At 35.7% G+C, this 21283-nt stretch overlaps 1 protein-coding gene across 5 annotated transcripts in view; it reads left to right on the top strand.

Moving 5' to 3' along the window:
• Positions 1-21036, top strand: part of WWP1 (WW domain containing E3 ubiquitin protein ligase 1) — a 64205-nt gene extending 43169 nt beyond the window's left edge. For all 5 annotated transcript variants that reach the window (XM_072852269.1, XM_072852267.1, XM_072852266.1 and 2 more), the window contains 16 exons: positions 612-707; positions 1345-1519; positions 4918-4972; positions 5067-5151; positions 5250-5378; positions 6330-6402; positions 6492-6563; positions 7618-7706; positions 10452-10611; positions 13453-13586; positions 13677-13817; positions 15145-15265; positions 16494-16598; positions 17875-17971; positions 18294-18366; positions 20105-21036. In XM_072852269.1, the coding sequence (XP_072708370.1) occupies positions 612-707; positions 1345-1519; positions 4918-4972; positions 5067-5151; positions 5250-5378; positions 6330-6402; positions 6492-6563; positions 7618-7706; positions 10452-10611; positions 13453-13586; positions 13677-13817; positions 15145-15265; positions 16494-16598; positions 17875-17971; positions 18294-18366; positions 20105-20204 (1705 nt within the window). In that variant the 3' untranslated portion in view covers positions 20205-21036. The remainder of the gene's footprint in view (positions 1-611; positions 708-1344; positions 1520-4917; positions 4973-5066; positions 5152-5249; positions 5379-6329; positions 6403-6491; positions 6564-7617; positions 7707-10451; positions 10612-13452; positions 13587-13676; positions 13818-15144; positions 15266-16493; positions 16599-17874; positions 17972-18293; positions 18367-20104) is intronic.
• Positions 21037-21283: the final 247 nt, after the last annotated feature.

Genomic DNA, 21283 nt, shown 5'->3' with positions numbered 1-21283 from the left:
AACTTCAGTTGTTTATAATGTTTGGTCTTCTCTCCACCTTCAATGTAAGTTTGCTTTGCAACTAAAACTGAAGAAATAATCCCCAAGGATATCAGATAGAGAATGTAGCAGGTTAGGAAATAGAAACAGAGGAAAACCATTGGATAGCACACATGTCAGGTTCACTCTGAAAGATCTTGTTGGTTGTTGGATATAGGGAACAGTGCTTCAAAATGTAAACTCCCTCTTTTTTTTTGATGCATGTACTTGGAAATGCAAAGAATGAGTCTCTAAGTGCTTTTTGAATGAGGTCATTTTAGCATCCAAGCCTTGAGCAGGTAATTAATTGACTTTGTTTTCAGATATCTTAAATAGAATTTGAAAATGCTTGTGAATATTGATGTATGCTCATTTTATGTACCAAGTCACTTAAAGAAGTCTTTATGGTGATAACACTTCACGTAGGAAGTAATTGGTATGTATTCTAGTGTGAGTTTTCTTTGGTGTTTTAGAATGAGTTTTGGATCATAGTATTTTCATTCAATACCAAGGTGCTTTTTTGGCTTAGTGGGAAATAAGTCCTACGGAAGCATTTTGACCTTGACTTACATGAAAGTCTTTTTGTCTTGAAGGTGGGAGCAAAGAAAGGATCCTCATGGTAGAACCTATTATGTTGATCACAACACACGAACTACGACATGGGAAAGACCACAGCCCTTACCTCCTGGGTAATGTAGACTTTTTTGATTTAAATATGATAAAGGTACTGGTCTTTTGTTTGTTTGTTTGGTGCAGGAAAAATACTGGCTTTTATAAGCAGCTCATCGAAACTGTATTATATATCATATATTAAGAAATTCTAGCTTTCAGTTAATTTAGAATTATATTAATTGCAGCTATTGTTATAGGAATGTTAGTACTGTATATGTCGCTTGTTCTGTTCAAATACAGCTACTAAATTATTTTGTTCTTCCTTTAAAAGTTAAGCATTAAATAATGCACATTTGACCACCTTTATTTAGGTGGCACCACTAGGTGTAGTACGCTGGTTCCAAACCTCAGATTTCCAGGCAAAGTGTTTTCTGTGAAACCTGCTAACATTGCTTATGGTCACAGGAATTTACGAAGTTAAAAATGAGGTGACAGAGAGCTGAGCACGCTATTGCCTGAAGTCTATGTTTGCTCACTGTGGTTGTCCTTCCTCCAATAAAGATGGGGAGTACTTTTGTGTACTTTGGAAATTAAAATCATGCCTGTGACTCCAGTAGTTCATTCAAGTGCTGTCTAGGAATTTAGCATAAAGAGAAAATCAGTTATGTAATACTACTGAAAAATTTAGCTGTTAACATTTGTGTTTCTTGAAAGCTGGGAAAGAAGAGTTGATGATCGTGGGAGAGTTTACTATGTGGACCACAACACCAGAACAACAACGTGGCAGCGACCGACAATGGAATCAGTTAGGAACTTTGAGCAATGGCAGTCTCAACGGAATCAACTGCAGGGAGCTATGCAACAATTTAACCAACGATACCTCTATTCGGTAACTTTTACATAAAATTTAGAAATTAGTAGAGAGGTATAGGTATATTTTTTGTTCTTTAACTTTTTCTAAAGTGATTTTATAGCTATTCAGCCATATGTGTTATGAGACATTTGGCATCAGTAATTCAGATTCTGATTCTGTTGAAAAATGTTAACAAAAATCGTCCTTAAAGGCAAAAAGTACGCCCTTCTGAGTCTGTTCCCTAAGTTGAGCCCTGTGTACTGCACGATACTTAAGACTTTTAATGACAGTAGTAAGAAGGAAAACTACAGCAGTTCCTTAACTGAAAAGGAATGTAAAAGCTGAGTTACGGGCATTTTGAACATTAAATGGCCTTCAAAACTGTTTTAGTGATGAGGAGTCATTCATTAGTACAGGTGGCAATTCTTTTACTTTGAGCTCATTTTGAAGCTTATCCACCTGGTTCAGCTCTGGAATTTCCTACATGGTTTTCCATTTCTCTCAGATAGTTGCTCACTTACTTCTGCCTGAAGAAAATATCATGAGTAGCTTCAAAGAAGATATTTCTTGAGACAGATTTTTCTGTCTGTGACTGGATAAATAAGATAGTTGATTTTTCAGAATTAAGAATGATGGTGCCTGCATGTCGCTGTCACACTAAACGGTCCATTTTAAGAATTGTGCTTGGTCTCTTAAAAAAAGATCCAATCCCAGGGACTTTGTAAGTGATATGTAGCAAAGCTGGAGTGTTTTAAAGAAGAAACCATTGAAGTACAAGTCTGAAACAGCTTCATTGGACTAGGTCTCTATGCATTTGCAGACCTAACTTTGCTTTGAATTTGATGGACTTTATTCAGGTGACCTCTCTGAAGTAAAGGATGCTGCAGTATTCTTACATTTATCAGTTCTCAGCCTCTCAATTATCTAATTAGTCATTATATCTCATCACTAGCAATAGTGTAAACGTGCATCACCACTAATTTCCTTAACTCCTGGAGCTGTGCATCAAAGTCAATTTATCTTATGCAATTAGAGAAAGATAGAATGTTTGAGGTTGGAAGGGACATCTGGAGGTCATCTGGTCCAACCCCCCTGCTTAAGCAGGGCCACGTAGAGCCAGTTGCCCAGGACTGTGTCCAGACTTTTAAATATCTCCAAGGATGGAGACTCCACAACCTCCCTGGGCAATCTGTGCCAGTGCTTGGTCACCCTCACAGTGAAAAAGTGCTTCCTGATGTTCAGAGGGAACCTCCTGTGTTTCAGTTTGTCCCCATTGCCTCTGGTCCTGACACTGAGCACCACTGGAAAGAGCCTGGTTCTATCCTTTTTGCACCCTCCCTTCAGTTATTTATACACATTGGTAACTTTTAATGCAAATCCAGGAATCACAGCTGAAACATATCAAGCCAAGAACTCTCGCTGAGCAACTCTCTGTACTTGAGTACTATTTTGATCAGTTGCTCAAACATCTAAGAAAACTCTCACTTTTCCTGATCCTAAGATTTATTTTGTTGTGAGCTAGATTTATTCTCTCAGGGAACTATGTATTTTTTTAATTAAATTATGTTCTTTTCTTCATTTAATGATAACTCTTACTGAAAACCACAGACTCATTTCTTAAGAAGTCCCATCAGACCTTAGAATCATTAAATTAGGATTTATTTGTAAGACAGAATATACTTGAAGGAAGAGAAAAGATAACTCGACTGTTTGCCTGTCTTTAGAATTCTGTTTTCTAAGTAGTGTATCAGCTGCATACCTAGAACTCACATTTTGTTGGGGGGAAAAAAATTGAAATTATGTTGAAAAAAGTGTGACTGCTTCCCCCTCCCCCCCCCCCCCCTTACTTCGGTGTTGCTGTATACTTTTATAGAATTGTTAACGTCAAACTACAGCTAAATTTTCTTCCTCTGATGACATACCAGGACTCTGCCTATATAGCAGTCTATAAGTGAGATTGTAATTTATTTTTTGGGAAAAAGTGAATTAATACTTCTAATGAGTAAGAGAATGTTTCAATTACCTTGAATGGTCAAAGCTAAACTATGTGAAGGAAGAAAAATAGATAGGATATAGTTATTTGAGTTACTTTTATTTTTACCTGGGTTAATATATTATACTCCTTTTGGTACTAAATCTGGCTCATCCCATGCCACTGCCTAGTGTTTCAGTGTGTTCTGTTAAATATAAGTTAGCCAGCAGCCACACACAAATACTTGGACCCATTAAGAAGATCGGACATCCCTGAATTGTGCCACCATTCAGTTCTGTGGCAGACATAATTTTCTGTTGTGCACTATTCTTTTTATACTCACCACAAAGAAGTCTTTGGTTACAGGGTCATTGTGACTGTATATAGTTTCCAAAAGCAGAAAAGGCTATCTGCATTTGCTACTGAGATAATAATAATTCTCTGTTCACATCTAGTAGCTGGTGGCCAGAACAAAGAGGCAGCTTGATTTTGAGTGTAACTATTGCATTTTCTTCTGATCCTTGCTCTGTTTCTGTTTCACAGGAAGAATATCGTAGCTTTATTTGCCTAAATTTGCTGTTGTATCTTAAGTGGATTTGAGATTTTTGGATTGCAAATGCTATATAAAGCAGTATTAGTAGCAAGGTGATCCTTAAGATACTCTTTGGAAAATGTGGATTGGTTTCCAAATATCAAAATTCCATTCTGCACAAAAAAATGTGAATTTTAGTATCCATAAAATTTTAGGGGGTGGATGCTTTTAGTTATAGAACAGAGCATGGATCCTGCAGTCTGGGGGATTTCTGCCTTCTACATTTTATCTTTCCCATGCTTTGTATTCTTAGGAGCTACTGGGGGACTTCTGCGAGGTTACAGTATATTACGAGCCTAGCATGATTTTACATAATAATTTAATCTGGGTTTTTTTACTTTTTTTTTTCTCCTTTTAACCTTATTGTATGTTGGTATAATTTTAACGATCCGCATATTGGAATGAATGCAGCTGCATTTGCAAAGAATTACAAAGTCTGAAAATAACCAGACATCCAGGGAAGACATCGTGTATTGAGGAAGCAAAAAACCCTATGTTGGCAGTAATCACTGTGCTTCTATATGCTTATTATGGTAAAGCATGTTCTTAAGCAAGAACATTGTGCTTATCTGCTTATAAGTGCTTCTGCAAAACTTCTATGAACTGTACATCTTTAAGACCACTGACTCTCTTTCAAGTTTGCTGTAGGAAGGGAAAAGGAGGGTACATTGAGTTGGAAACAGTGGAGGCAAGTTCATAAATCATTTCATTATCATATAATCTATGTTTCTTCACAAAAACAGAGTAAAAATGGCATGATGTTTTTTCAGAATGGATAGTCTTCAGAACTAGTGGTAATCTTAAAACACATTAAGGAAAAAAATATTAATAATATTTGGCCTAACTGAATGTTGTCTTGTTTCTAAATAGGCTTCGATGTTGTCAGCAGAAAATGATCCACTTGGGCCTTTACCACCAGGTTGGGGTAAGTTAATTAGCTGTTGATTTCAGGAAGTGACAGTTACAGAAATTTGGAATGCAATTGTTGTATAGTGGGTTTTTTTCTTTTTTTCCCCTAGAAAGGAGAGTGGATTCAAATGATAGGGTGTATTTTGTAAATCATAACACAAAGACAACGCAGTGGGAAGACCCTCGAACTCAAGGGTAGGTGTGTATATTGACTGTGCAGATAAAAAGATCTTGCTTAATTCTTATATGTCATGATATGGGGGAAAAAGTACTGTTTGCAATTTCTTCTGCAGTTTACAAAATGAGGACCCTCTTCCAGAGGGCTGGGAAATCAGATATACCAGAGAAGGTGTCAGATACTTTGTTGACCATAATACAAGAACCACCACCTTCAATGATCCTCGTACTGGGAAATCATCTGTGTAAGTGAGAAATTAAATATATTTTTTTAATAGTTTAACTTGTTATAGTTTAATAATGAAGTCCTCTCATACTAGAAAACAATCTATACTTTTAGCTGGAATTGAGCACTAGATTATGAACAAATTGTTGTCCTGTAAATTTAATGTATTTTCAAGCTTTAATTGTCAGTTTTTCTAGGACACACTTTGCTGTACTGCTCTAAGGTTCAGTAGTTTTCATACACTTTTCAAATACCAAGATTGTAATTGTTTTATAAATAGAGAGGGGAAGTGAGGTAAACTTGAATATTGAACTAATGTAACTAATAGTTAAATTTTAAAAGAATCAGCAAATTATTATAATGAGTATTGCTTATAGTTATACACCCTCTAGCAACACTAATGTCTACACAAAGTAGTTCTAAATACTTTTAAAAAATTTTACATGCAAATCTTCTTTAAAATAGTTTAGTCAGAAGTATTGACCCAACCTATGGTGGCTGTCTTAATGTCTTTTATGTAGGGTAGGGTTTACTTCTGATGACATGTTGATGACCTTTCATTCAAAGAGCCTATAGAGTATTTTACTAGAAATTCCTTCATAGTTCCACAAGCAGCTGAATTTATGAAGCCTAATTCAGCACTCTTTCTCTCAGTGAAGGCAATAAATCAAATGTCTCTCCTTTAGCTGGCTTGTAATTTTTACAAGATTGATAGGGAATTGAAATTCTCTAGATCTCTACCTTTCTGTCAAATTTGGTAAATTGACTAGCATCTTAAACAAAAAAAAAAGGGGGGAGTGGGGGTGGAAAGGAAGACTGGCTGACCAAACCATCAACTGCATTTTGTTTCTGATCATATCTTACAATAACAATTTTTGTGTATTTTTAAAATTTACGTGCTGTTGTTTAGCATTGAAAGTAGTGTTTGATGTCTGTATGGTTAATGTGTCTCAAATATATTTCCTTACAGAAATAAAGGGCCCCAGATTGCTTATGAGCGTAGCTTTAGGTGGAAACTTGCTCATTTCCGTTACTTGTGTCAGGTACTGGTTAAGTAATTATTTACTTTTTGAAACTGTTTGAATTTACATTTATATGTGCTGCCTTTTAACGTTATGCCTTATGATTACAGTCCAATGCATTGCCAAGTCATGTGAAAATCAATGTATCCAGACAGACTTTGTTTGAGGATTCCTTCCAGCAAGTAAGCCTGCAAAGATTGTTGTGTTTGTTTATCAAGACAAAAGCATAAGAACAAAACCAGCCATAGCGAATTCAGGCTAATGGTCCTTCAGGCGCAGTAATCTTACTCTGGTATTAACCAAAGGGGGATTCTTAGGGAAGACTGTAAGAACAGAATTAATGTATATAATACTTTCACCAAATGATCTTTCACCTCCCAGCTGTTTACAATTGAAATGCTTATTGAGCTTGATACAGTTTCTGGGTATTTTAATAATCCTCAAGGGACTTCTCTTCTGTGAGCTTGTCTGTGCTCCTCGTGAACTTTTTGCATCTACAGCATCCTGTGGTAAAGAGTTCCATAGCTTAACCACATTGCATACAATATTAACTTAACCACATCAGATTTGCTTTTCTGATTCTTGTATGTGGTTATATACATTACAAAAGGTTGTTTTGTCCAATTAAAACCGGTGTCCTGCTTTGTCCTTCAGATGTTAAAACTGTGTAATTGAAGCTTACAGTTCTTGAGCTCTTACAGTCTGCAGCCAATGTATGTTCCTTCCTTCTTTCTCTGTAACAATGAAAATTCTTGCCACTGTGACCACATCAAAACCTCTTGGAAGTGATTCTCTATAAGTAAAAAGTATATTAGTGATGAAAGTATATTACACTTATTTTGGATTAGAGTAAATTACTTTTTAAAGTGATTTGCCTAAACCCGAAGTCTGTAATATATCAGATGAAATGTCTTTTCACCTATTTTCCTTTAATGATAATGAATGCCTTAGGAAGAGCATAAGAACAGGGCAACCATATAATGATGCTTTCCAGATATGCTCTCCCACTTGCTAGCAGTCTGCTGCTCAAAGATTTTAAGTCTGAGTTGGTATTTTTGTGTGCAGTTCATTGATTGCATGTTCCATGAGATAGTCTAACTGCTTGTCAAATCTATGTAAACATTTGACATATATGGCATTTCTGTATTAATTAAATAAAATCTGAATAAGAAGGAGCGATTTTATTAACAATGCATAATTTATAACTTACCACAATTTTGGGGTTTTTTTTGATAGATTATGGCATTAAAACCCTATGATTTGAGGAGAAGATTATATGTTATATTCAGAGGAGAGGAAGGATTGGATTATGGTGGCTTGGCAAGGTAAAAGAAAATTTATTTAAAATAGTTTTTATTTTTTTAATAGCACTCTTAACTTTGATTTCTAATGTCATTCTGTGGCAAAGAAACTGCTTGCTTTTGCAGTCTGACCCTGGTTAACTTTTTAGCTCCCCTTAATGTATTAAGGAGGTGGAACTGGCAGCACTGGCTATTGTTATGGGTTATAAACTTGCATTAGTAAAACTGTGGTCTCAGTTGTTCAGTTCTTTGACAAAGATGGATGTTTAAAATGGAATTGGTTTATGCCAGTTAATTGCTCTAGACTGAGTTATTTCAGAAACTTTCTATCAGAAAGTTCCACTTTCCTGGAAGTGGGGACTGTGGAAAAATTAAGTGGTTTGCTTTTTTGGAAAAAAACAAGCAAACACCAGCTTGGGGCTAATATGAACAGAAAGGACATAAACAAGAGGAGAGTAGTGCAGGCAGAAAGTAACAGCAGATGAACAGACTATGTAAGGCTGCGCAGGAATGCGAAACAGCTAGACTACAAGTTTTTCTAGAATCTGAAGTGGAACTCGGAGGGAAAAACCTGGTAACAGGAAAACCATTGACGAAGTGTGTTTCATCCATTGACCATATAGAAAACAACCACTGACTACTGCTGCCAGTTACTTGACTGAAATGTTACTATTAGGATCAAAATTTCAGTTCTACTCCAGATCCAGGGAATTAGAAGTAGTCATAGGTGATAGAATTTTTCTTGTTTGGTTGTTTTTTGTAATGTAAAGGTGTTCTGTTTTGGTTTTGTTCTGGTTTTATGTAGCTTACTGTGTTAAAATTAAGTTAAGTGAAAATGTGTAGTATTTGTAAGTAAGGAAGCTTGCCTCTGAAAAGTTGAGCTTCTTTGGATATGTGGGTGGTTATGCTTCTGAATTACATATCTGATAGGCTTTTGGGGCATGACTGCAGAGAGGAAACCAATTTTTGCTTTGCATGGGTTTTGTTTGGTCGATGTCCCTATCATGATGGCCCTAGGCAGAGGATGGGAACCTGAAGAGTTCAAGTAATCTGTTCCTGAGAAACGAAGTATTCCAAAGAAGTGATGTTAGAATAATTTAACTGGAGAGTGTTAGTCACAGAAAGTAGCAGAATAAATAAATAAATAAATGAATGAATGAATAACATAGTATGTAGCAGAATAAATAAATAATAATGTAGTATAATTTCCTAGTTTTAGGACTAAGTCTTGCCCAAGATTTTGTATGTGAAATTGAGAAGCAGCAAGGATCTCATTGTAACTTGAGCTGAGAATTCTTAAGTGACACTGAGTAAATGTTCATGTACTGACTTGCTAATGTAATACTGCATTAATACAAATATAGAAAACTGATGCACTTGATTTACTACCTGTCTCTCAGCAGGCTAAACTCAGTGTTCCCTCCAGATTTTTACCTTGTGTTTAGCAGGACCAATCTGTGGCTAGTTCTAGCTGTTGATGTGAAGAAGTCATTGCTTCCGCAAACTTCTTGTTGATGACTGATTTCTTTGATTCCTCCCTTGTTATCTGGCTTTGATCTAATTTAAATGCCTAGTAAATTTGATGCTTCTCTGCAGAGTTAATATAATTGTCTCAGTATAAAACTTGCATAGAATGCTGTACAACATTCTCGTGCTTATTAAAACATACACAGAACCCCATTAGGTTTATTGTATCCTGGCTGCCTTTCTCTGTTTACTTTCTACTTGGCCTTTGAGTTGGAAGCGTATTGTAGCAAATCATGATCTATGACTAGAACTGTTAGGAGAAATATGCTAGCAAACCTCTCATTTCTATTCCCTGATCTCAGGTAAATATAGGGATAGAAAAGGTGCCTCTTGAGTGTGACAGCTGAAAGGCAGTCCGGATGGAATTCAGTCCCTGCAGTTATTATAGGATAGATTTTTAGCTTGTTTTGTGGCTTTTCCCAAAGCCTGGTTGTTCAGTTCCAAGCATTTAAAGCCCAATACGAAAAATCCTGAGAATGTATGACTGCTGCTGAGGTCTCTGATTATATGCAAATATTATAAAGCAACAAATATTCTAAAAATCAGCTATCCTAACACTGAAATACCAGATTCTATTATTATTTCAGGTCAGCTGAGTTGGAAACTATGAAAGTGGTGAATAACATGTATTAGTTAAACCTCAGCAAAAATATATTTTCACATTGTCGTGTCCTGTGGGCTTAACTGATGCATGGTAATTTGTTAAACCACAGTAACTTAGTGAGTGTTCTGCTGTCAGATTGGGAAAGCAAATAAGGTGTGCTGTGGTTTGGGTTGTTTTGTTTTAGCTAGGTTTTTTATAATAAGCGCTGCCCATGGAACAATCTGTATTTTTTTTTAATAAAGATTTGAGTTGTATGCAGTAAAGCAGGCATGAGGAGGATAAATACTGTGTACTGGTTGAGGCAAGGACTCTGTAGGCAAAAATGTTACTAATATGCAGCTAAAACCTGTGCGATGAGGGTGTGTTCAAGGTGATAATCTTAACAATCATTTCTAAACTTTGGAAACCATGACTTTCTACAATGTTCACCAAAACATTATTGGTTTTAATAATGAAATTTTCTATATTTAAGAAGTATATAATGCCATATATTATTCTGTGATTCTAATACAAGACTGTTTATGTTATTTTTCTAAGTTTTAATATATTTTGACCATTTTGCTAGTTACCTAAGGGGAATGGTGATAAACATCTGTATTTGATGGTCTTTATGTGTATACATGTTTTTTTTTCCTTAGAGAATGGTTTTTCTTGCTTTCCCATGAAGTACTGAACCCTATGTACTGCCTATTTGAATATGCTGGCAAGAGCAACTATTGCCTGCAGATAAATCCAGCATCAACAATCAATCCTGACCATCTTTCATATTTCTGTTTCATTGGGCGCTTTATTGCCATGGTAGGTTAGATTTTTAAGGTTTTATTATTTGCTGTAGCTATACATCTATTCCTGAACAGTATTTGTTTTTACAGTTATTAAAGGTTATGTTAATCTCTTAGAAACGGAAGATTAAGGCATGTAAGGTTATTGAGCCAACATATTCCCTGAGGGCTAAGTCTCTTACACAAGTTTCCTGGGGTAGTGATGAAAGTTAATACGACGTTCAATATAATATTTTATTTTTATCAAATGGATGTGTGTACTTCATGCAAACTGCTATTTGATGGAGTGTCTGAATACTGATGCTCTGAAAAATGTGACTAGTATTTTCCAAAAAAGGCTCCTTGGTTAGACTTTGTATACCTTACTGTATTCAAAAAAATTAGTTAGAAATATTTTGTGGAGAACACTGAGCCTTAATTTAAACGTGCGTACTTGGATGCAAAGGTCAGATACTGAGGAGAGCAGAAGCTGGCAGGGAGCTGATTCTCTGCCATCAGGTTTCTCTTAAACTAAAAGCTGACGAGATGTGTTGTATCATTTCTTCTTCTGGTATCACCGAGTCAATTTTCTGTAGTGGACTCCTGCTCTGTCACATTTCTTTCCTTCCATGTAGTGATACAGTCATCTTTCCACATAATCATCATGACGTGTACAGGTACCCCTCAGCAACATCCCTGAACATGGTGAATAGTGAAACCAAAAAGAGTAGATAAAAGTGCATTTTCAGATTGAAGAGACTGTAGTCTTCTCCTGTTGTTCAGGCTTTCTGTATGAAATTAGAATAAATACAAGAAAAGTGTAATATAAATGGAAAAATACTTTCAGACTTAAAATAAGCTAGGTTTGGGGGTTTTCTTGGTTTTGCTTTTCTTATAGATGCTTCTTGAGAAACAAATTTATTCAGTTTTGATGATAACATCTCTGATTTTGAGGATTTTATGGCCAAGTTCCCCATTTCTGTGCTGTAATGAAAACTTATTTCATTGGATTAACACTTTCAATAGACCGCCAACTTTTTTCTTTCTTTTAGAACCCTCAGCAAGCTATAATGCCGTTTAGCAGGAAGACATGATAAAGCCAATTAGGTGTGAGAGCCAAAATCTGTTTCCTTTAGTCAGTGATTTTTGATCTTGCACATAAGATGAGTCCATAATAGAAATGTTAACTTTAGGAAAACTACTTAATAAAAGTACAGATAATAGAAGATAATTAAAGTGTTTAATGTAATTAAAAGACAAACTTTTCTTTCCTGAAGTATTTTTTGTTTTTTATTTTAAATTCTCTAAGGGGCCGGGGCGGGGGAGAGAGAGAGAGACCTGTGTAACGGTGCCTAATGTGGTCAGTTGCAAGGTTTGAGTATATTCATGGTTTATAATGGATGGCACTTCCTGCAGTACTTCCTCGGATACCCTCTAGTGGCTTAAAATAGCTCAGGTAATAATGTAAGTGGGAATCATTTTAAGGAGTCTAGATAGGCTTTTTAAAAAGTGCATTTGTAGTTTCTGTCCTTCTCACAGTTCTAAAACAGTTGTGATTTTCAAGTCACAGAGACTTCTTTTGGTTTTAAGTACTGAAGTAACCACAGACGTTTTCAGCTGAAACAGGGTTAAAAATAAAGAATACACATCTTACCCTTTAACAAAAAGCTGTTAAATGAGGTTGCTGAGGCAACTTCTGTATGTTGCTGTAAGATTACCGTAGACATTAAAATAGATGATTTAAGAGCTTACTTTTGCAAAAAGCAGGAAATCGTACGGCTGGATGCTGCACTTGACATTTAATTTTTCCATTTCCCATGAGAAGTATAGACTAGTTTAAAAATAAATAAATAAATAAAAAATAAAGGCATCTGAGAGAACCTTTTTTAAGCTCTCCTAAAGCAGAAGAAAATGTGTGCTAGAGTAAACCTTAGGAGGGAAATTAGAAGGTGAGGAAAAAAGATGGAGCCTTGCCTTTTTCTAGAGGAAATGGGCCATTACATTGGCTCTTCTGCTCAAAGAATTTCAGCTATAAGGAAAGACAAGCAATGAATGCCATAAGTGGCCTATGTTTAAGATTATTTTTTTAAAGAGGTATTTAAGTGAAGAAAGTGTACTTGATAAGGATGAGGAAAAAAAAAGGTTTTCAGTTATAGCTGTGCTCTGTTAGCTCTCAGGTGCACTGAGTCAGTATAGAGGTTAATACTGTCTGTGTGTGTGTATAATGCTATGCTTCAGTACTAGAAATCAGCTTACACCCTTTGTGCACGCATGGTTAGACAAATGTAACCCTGTTTTGGTTGGGTTTTTTTTTCAATTTAATTTTTGCAGTAGAAGGGAGAATCTCATTTCTCAGTTCTGTTACTCACCTATAAAAAATGTGATTCCCAAAGATCTTTCCAAAGCAGTCTGTGATTGCATTTTTAAACTGTTTTTTACAAGCTGCAGTAGCATTGTGTAAAGGATGATTTTGCAGGATGTATGTATGTAGTAAAAAATGGCAGTAGTACTCAAGTAGGATCGAATATCATGATCAAGTAGGATCAAATAACACTTGGCATATATACCTATCCACATAATAAAGAGGAAACTTAGTAATTTCCACTTTTCATAGACTTCATCCTTTTATGATAAGTTTTTTTTTAATCAAAGAATTCCTAAAGTGTAATGATAACATATGCTTGGATAAATTTTGTCAATTTTTTTTTTTTTTCTTCCCATTTAATGTAATGTTTTGTTCTTTTTAAATACCAAGCTGCTACTGCTACTTGGTGCTTTTTATTGTTTGAAGGAGAAAGGAAAAAGAATTCAAGTCCAGAAATATTTCAATAATTCAGTAGTTCAATAAAAGCTAAACAGACTTTTTTCTGTTCAACAGGCATTGTTTCATGGGAAATTTATTGACACTGGTTTTTCTCTGCCTTTCTACAAACGAATGCTGAGTAAAAAGCTTACTATTAAGGACCTAGAATCTATTGATACTGAATTTTACAACTCCCTAATTTGGATAAGGTTTGTAGATTATTTTGTGTATGTGTGATGTTTTATGGATTTTTTTGTTTATATAGAATTCATTGCGCTTTTTTTTTCCTTTTCATTCAGGGATAATAACATCGAAGAGTGTAACTTGGAAATGTACTTTTGTGTGGATATGGAGCTCTTAGGAAAAGTAACCTCACATGAGCTGAAATCAGGAGGTTCAAATATCTTGGTAACTGAGGAGAACAAAGAAGAATACATTGGGTAGGAAGGTGTAGATGTTGAAAAAAAGTGTTCCATATTTCTTCTGTTGCTCTAGTCTTTTTTGACACAGTGTTGGATTTGTTTTTTCTTTTTTTTTTCCTATTACTATGTAATTCTTGGGACTATAATTGAAATGGTATCTTGGTACATTTTGGTATCTTGGTACACATCATCTCTTGGTACATTTTGATCTCTTCTATTCCCCTCTTCCCTCCCTCTGCCCCTGCCAAAGGAAAAAGAAAAAAAAAAGGTGAAACTGAAAATGTGAAACTTTCAAGTGAAACTGAAAATGAGCAATCCTATTTTCAGTAACTTCAGGTAACAAAACCAGGTGGAGGGAAGACATGTATTTGACAGAGGATTTGAAAGTTGTTCAGAACTTTGCTGTCACTGTGGAAACTGAAATTCAGAATGGTGTATAATGTGGTGTGACTTAAACTATTTTTTCTCTTTGTTCTGTTACGCTGCTCTCCCCTGCTTCTCTCGTACTCTTATCACTGCCTTTCGGTTTCTGAACCTGTATTTCTGATCCATTTATTCAGTGATCTCAAAAGCAGATGTACACAGATCCTTTTCTGTGATACAGTGTATGTCCAGTACTGCACATAGTTTCCACTTAAATTAGCTGTCTTCAGTTTCTCAGTGAAATAGTTTCTATAGTATGTATATATAGTTATTGTCTTTTTTTTTTTTTAATTCAGAAGTGGCTTGACCATTTTAGTTGAAACTTAAAAAACGTTACCTCTTCCTCCAAATCTTAGCATAAAATCAGAAGCTCAAAAAAGAAAATTACTACTCTTTGCTGAAGCTGGAAATAGTTTTATGCTGGAAGTATCTGGCAGCCATAGTTATAGGTATTATAAGCAACAGTATTTCTTATTATTCTCTGCCTACATGGTGTTTTTTGCTCAAGAACAGAATATTTGAAAACCAGTGAAAATTTTTCTTTTCTACCATTGAAGTACTAGGATTATGTACTTTTTAAGCTAAAGCAAATTTTGCCATAACAAAATCATAATGCCCAAGTAGCATTATTTTAATGAACAGGCTGCTGAATTTTGATTAGTGAAAGGTTAATAATAATAAATATTTTTTTAACTGGAATGGTAATCTAAGTACATCTTGCTACTTTTACTGTTGTCTGAGTTTGGAGATTTGTGATATTAGTATGGTAGGTCCCTTATAGGCTATGGAATCATACACTGTAAGTAGGTAAAATTGGAGGGAGCATTACCTCATGGGAACACACACGCAATCATACATGTTTGAATCTCCTCATGTTGAGTGCTAATTGATGTTTAGTTTATGTTTGCTTTTTCCATCCCAGGCTAATGGCTGAGTGGCGATTTTCTCGGGGAGTTAGAGAACAAACCAAAGCTTTTCTTGATGGTTTTAATGAAGTTGTTCCTCTACAATGGCTGCACTATTTTGATGAAAAGGAGCTGGAGGTGAGGTTTTCTGTTCAACATTTTTACCTTTTGCAAAGATAATACATATGGAATGATTAAATGGATAGGTCAGCTTGAATGTCTCATCTGTGGCATGCTGCATTTGATAGCTTCTGGAACATGGAGAATTTAATAGGAGCAGTGGGAGTAAATCATGGTGAAAAGCCAGCATCTGTTGAATCGGTGTTTTGTGGTGTTCAGCACTTGGGCATTTTAGATTCCATCCTCAGTATTAAAATGCGTTTTGCAAGTTTCTGTGAAAGGATCAGAATATGAGGTCACAGATGGATCTATTAGTCACAGAAAACTTTTCCCTCTGTGGTAGATGGGTAGAATTACCTTGTAACAGACAGCACAGAAGTTGATTCTGGTGTATAGTGATCGCGTAGTTTCACACACATAGTCTAGGATAGGTTCTAGGGCTATTACCCTTAAGGACAGAAAGTTGGAGGAACCAACAAGGTTTGAAACTGAATTTTGCAGATCCTCAGTATGTAACCCAAGGGCTGATAACAGGAATCACTTGCGTGCAACCATGTTTACTTAACAATCAGCCTGACCTATGTTCACTGTTGTGGTTGTGATTTGGAGCAGGGACAAAAGGCTCTGTAGTGCTATGCTTGTTTATTTCTGTAAGACCTGCCAAGGTTCCCTGTATATAATGAGCAGTGTTCTCAAAGCTTGTTAAGTTAAATGGGACTTTTTCCTGAGAAAGGACTTTGATCTGTCTTATTTAGTGTTGAGTTTTCTAGGAGGCTTTGCCTTTAGCACTTTCAGCCTTCATTGCCTCTGGTAATGACTACTTTGCAGACTTATACTTTGCAGTGTGTTTTATCTTTACTAATAGTAGCAGTAGCAACAATGTAATCAACATCATCTTGGAATATGAAGCAAGGTTTTAATGGGAAAGGTAAAGAGGAAAATATCCTCTTTAATATGAAATTTCCTTTTATGGGAAAGGTAATATCTTTTATTATTGAATTATTAGTCAGAAGAAACTAAGTTTCTGGTATGCAGGCTTTCAGACCACTTAAATACATAAACAATTTTGGAGGAGTTCTGTAAACTTAGGAAAATCTAACTGTGGAGTAAAATGAAAAAATTACCAGTCCTTTTTTGGGAACAAGAACTTCCCTTTTTGTTAGCGTGTCTCATACAAGATACAAAATTAACTCTTAATTTATGTGTGTAGACATGTATCTTGTCAAGTAGTCATTCTGTTTTCTAGGTTATGCTCTGTGGTATGCAAGAAGTTGATTTAGCAGACTGGCAGAGGAACACTGTTTATCGTCATTATACAAGGAATAGCAAGCAGATCATATGGTTCTGGCAGGTATGTTGATCAGTAAAATTTCCGTCTTCTTTAGATTTTGTTTTGTTTTGTAACACAAATGACATGTGGAGTGGAGGGATGCTATCTGAATGAAGGTTCTTGCTGCTTGCTTTCTTTTTTCTTTCCAGAGAAGGAAAGGAGGATTACTGGTTCTTAGGGAGCATACTGTAGGGTGTGAAATGGCAGACAGATACCTGCATTACATTTGAATGGCTGAGTCATGAATACTTTTTCTATGTCTTGTCCTTCTTCTTGGTTATACAACGATAGAGTTTTTTGTATTCTTAGCAGTGATCTACCTTCTAAACGTTCTTGTATTTAGTACATCTCTACATCTGAAATGCCACATATTATTTATGATTATTGTCATATTAACTGTGCCAGTCTAGCAGTGACTGATTATAACCCACATTTTAATGAAGTTGGCTAAGAATTATTTTCAGAAAAAAACCTCCAAAAATGCTATACAGGCTCCTAGTTTCTATGGATTTCCATAAAGAGAAGTCACAGCTAGACAGTTTCTGGCTTGTGATAAATCACCATTTTACAGATGCTTTTGACAAAGTTCCTATAAGAAAATGATGCAAATCAGTTGTTTCCTAGCTTATTTATATTGTCAGAATAATGTAAGATCTGATTATATGATCTCTTTTTAAGAAGCTTGGCACTGAAAGAATCTTAACCAGAAGTTCAAGTAACTTGGATAGGTTTCAACATTTATAGAACAAAAATACTCATTTTGTTATCCAGATTTTTCTGAGTCAAAATTCTAGTTGTATCAATGCCCTCTCTCTTACTGAGATGTTCTCCGTCTCCCCTCTCTTTTCTTCCTCTTCCCTTTCCCAGTGAATTTCCTTACAAAGTGATGCAGCTGTTACAGATGGTGTTTTCTCTCACTGAGACTGCTACATGCAGGGAATAATTCACTCTTGAAATACGCAGAGCCTGTGGCTAGGCTATTGCTGTGTTTAATCAAAATGGCAAAAGTCTTCATATAAAGCATTGGCATGATTTATATTTTAGTGTAGAATAAAATAGATAAAGATTCTTCTTATTTGCTGTTCCCGGCCTTCACATTGTAACGGTTGACAGTGCATATAATCTGAAATCACTGTCTTTGCCCTCCACCCAATTTTGCGGAAATCAAGAAAGGTAAACTGTTCTCAAGGTGGTGTCTTTTTAAATGGAGTTACGCTTTTTCAAGTCTTGTGGGGGTTTTGGTTTTCTCCAGCTATGTTAAAGATTTTTATTAGATAATTTGAATTTCTGTGCCTAGTTTGTAAAAGAAACAGACAACGAGGTTCGCATGCGACTTCTGCAGTTTGTCACTGGCACTTGCAGATTACCACTGGGTGGATTTGCTGAACTTATGGGTAAGTAAAAGGTGACTAAAACTTTTATACTGTAACTGTTCCATTTGCAAATGAACCATGCTGCAAGTGTACAGCTAGCAGGAACTTCATGTACATCAGCTTGGATCTAGAAGGGCTTTTTATATCAGAAATCCCATGACTACGTTTATAACTGATTAGGAAATTAGCTCATTTCTATGAGAAGAATGTTCATGTTCATGTAACATTGAGTAGCACCTAATAAGCTCTGTCTGCTGTATCTGAGTTGTGTCTTATGTCACATAGATATCATGTGTGCTACTTAAAAGGAACAGATTACACTTTTTTTAATCTTCTTCTCTAGGAAGTAATGGTCCTCAGAAATTCTGCATTGAAAAAGTTGGTAAGGAAACCTGGTTACCAAGAAGTCACACCTGGTGAGTTGTTACATGTAAACTTCCTGTACCTTTAGTGGTTCTTTCTTCTGGTCTTGCATTTACCAAATCAAATGAAATCTAATTTGAATCAGTTCTCTATCTCTATCTTCAGCTTCTTTGATTGCTCTCACATGCCAGTATTGAAAACTTTTCTGTTTGACCTATTCTTAAATTTTGCTACTGCACGGTACACAGTTTGTCAGTATCAGATCTATCAAAAGTATGATATCATCCTTCTTGCACAGAACTGAGAGGTGTTTCCCTAATTCTTTATTTTAGAGAATATTAAATAACTGAGCAAAAATCATGTTGGTATTAGGTATATACAGTTATTAGATACACTTATTATACAGTAACATTATAAAAGATAAATGTATAGTCATGAAAAAAAGTGGCGTGAAAGAAATCCCAGGAGACGTTCAAAACAAGGGTGCTTAGTGTCATGGTTTAACCTAGCAGGCAGCTAAACACCACACAGCCGTTTGCTTAATCCCCCCCTTAAGTGGGATGGGGGAGAGAATCGGGGGGGGGCAGGGGGAAGGTACGATTCGTGGGTTGAGATAAAGGCAGTTTAATAGGACAGAAAAGGAAGGGAAAATAATTATTAAAAAATACACAAAATAAGTGATGCACAATGCAATTGCACACCACCTGCCGACTGATGCCCAGCCAGTCCCTGAGCAGTGGCCCCCCAGCCAGCTTTCCCCTAGTTTCTATACTGAGCATGACATCATATGGTATGGCATAGCCCTTTGGCCAGTTTGGGTCAGCTGTCCTGGCTGTGCCCCCTCCCAGCTTCTTGTGCATCTCCAGCCTTCTCAGTTGGTAGAGCATGAGAAGCTGAAAAGTCCTTGACTAGTGCAAGCAATACTTAGCAACAACTAAAACATCAGTGTGTTATCACCATTATTCTCATACTAAATCCAAAACACAGCACTATACCAGCTACTAGGAAGAAAATTAACTCTATCCCAGCCGAAACCAGGACACTTAGCCAAGAATGCAAATACTTTTTCCTGCCAAGCTTCAGACTATTATTGGCTTGGCATTCCTATGCCAAACTGGTGCAACAGGTACACAGATCAGTTTCCTGTATCTACTGTGTGCAAAATGGACACACCTTCCTTTGGCAACATTGTGACAATAATATTCATCATACTTTTAAACTACTTCAGGGAATCCTTCATTTTACCATTTTCTCCACCAGTGCTGTTTTTTCAAGTGATGATTGCAAGAGTTAAACATCCCTCTTTGTCTAAGATAATTTTGTGGAAGACATGGAATGAAACAGAATTTTGGCAGAAGCCTTTTAGGGCAACGTTTAGAGGGAATAAAAAAACCCCTATATCCAGGCATGCGTAGGAAGGAGAAAAATTCAGCTTCTTCGTGCTCTTGCTGGGATTTGGAGATGCACCAGACTAGGATGATATTAAACTTCATGGTGAACATTTCCTTTTCTGAGTATTATAGTTCTCTGTATCTTGGGCTGTCTTTAGTCTTCAAAGGTTCTGTTTTTTATCTGATGTAATAACAGTCTTTTGTTTCTTAAAGTATTCCTGTCAAACTTTGGTTTTATGCTCATAGAAATGTCAAGGCAGTGAGATTGCACTGATTGCTATTTCTTAATTTCTAATTGTGAGATCAGAACATTTTTAACTTCTACTATAGCAGTCGAGTTCTGTAGCGTTCTACATGGGATTTAGATAAACTTAACAAAATTTTGTTTTTTTCTGCTTAGTTTTAATCGTTTGGATTTGCCACCATATAAAAGCTATGAACAACTAAAAGAGAAGCTGCTCTTTGCCATTGAAGAAACAGAGGGATTTGGTCAAGAGTAGAAGTGGCTTCTAGTCAAAAAGGAGATCTTGCATAATAAAAGGCCCAGCCAACTAAAATTGCACACTTAATTGTATATAAGCTTTTTGTTCTGTACAGTGATCTTTCTGGAACTCTAAAAGTATAATTGTTCTCCGTTCTTCCACAAAGATATGCAAAACAGTTCAGCCTTTTCTACTTTTATTTATTGCCCTTCCAAAAGACCAGAAAAACCCCTCATAAATTTTGAAAGCAGACGAGACTTATTTAAAATATATATTAAAAATATAAATATATATACTAATAGGCTCTAGTTCTATAGAGCTTTAAGTGTATGAAAAGTTGCAGCCATTTAAAAGGGCCTGGATTTGCTTTATCTTGGCTTTATTATTCAGAAAAGTGTTTAAACTGCTCTGTGTTCTCTCTTAAGAAACATCTCCAAGTTTGTTTTTTATTGCATGGCTGTTCTAAAAGGTGTTAAAGGCTTAGGCCAAACGTATCCTAAAAATGTAGAAAGATGCTGCTGGTATTTGAGATGACAGAATATGTTGTTCTGTCAGTTTAATTTTTTTAAATACGTAAATAGCTGATATATCCCTCTCTACTGATGTAGCCAAGGTCATGAATAAAGCCTTTACTACTTGCACAAGAGTCACGTACAATAAGATAAATGTGATTTAATGTTGAAAGGAATTGGTGCCACTGTTCTGACTTATTGTAGGACCTGAACAGAATATTTTAAGTCATTTGAGCAGCATTGAAATTTGTTTACATATTACCTTGGGTTATTACCACGAGGATGTTAGGTAATCTTCAAAGAAAAAATAATAATAAAAGAGAAAATATTACACATTCTCTCCTTGGTCTGGTGTCTTACAGGTTTCTTTTTTGTTGTTGTTTTTTGTTTCCATTTTCAATCTGTGATGCCCTTTTTACAACTTTATAGAGTATATTAATGTAAACTGAGCTATAAGGGTATACAAAAGGTAATGTGAACTTTGCTGCTTTCGATGTTCATGTTCAGTTTCAGTTATTGGATCTAGTAAACCCAAATAAAATGAAAGTTACGTAAGCTTTGCACAGATAAAAATATTCTTAAGTA

This window comes from Ciconia boyciana, chromosome 2 (genome assembly GCF_034638445.1).
Source record: "Ciconia boyciana chromosome 2, ASM3463844v1, whole genome shotgun sequence".
In the NCBI taxonomy this organism is placed as follows: domain Eukaryota; kingdom Metazoa; phylum Chordata; class Aves; order Ciconiiformes; family Ciconiidae; genus Ciconia; species Ciconia boyciana.
This window is presented reverse-complemented; position numbering and strand designations above follow the sequence as displayed.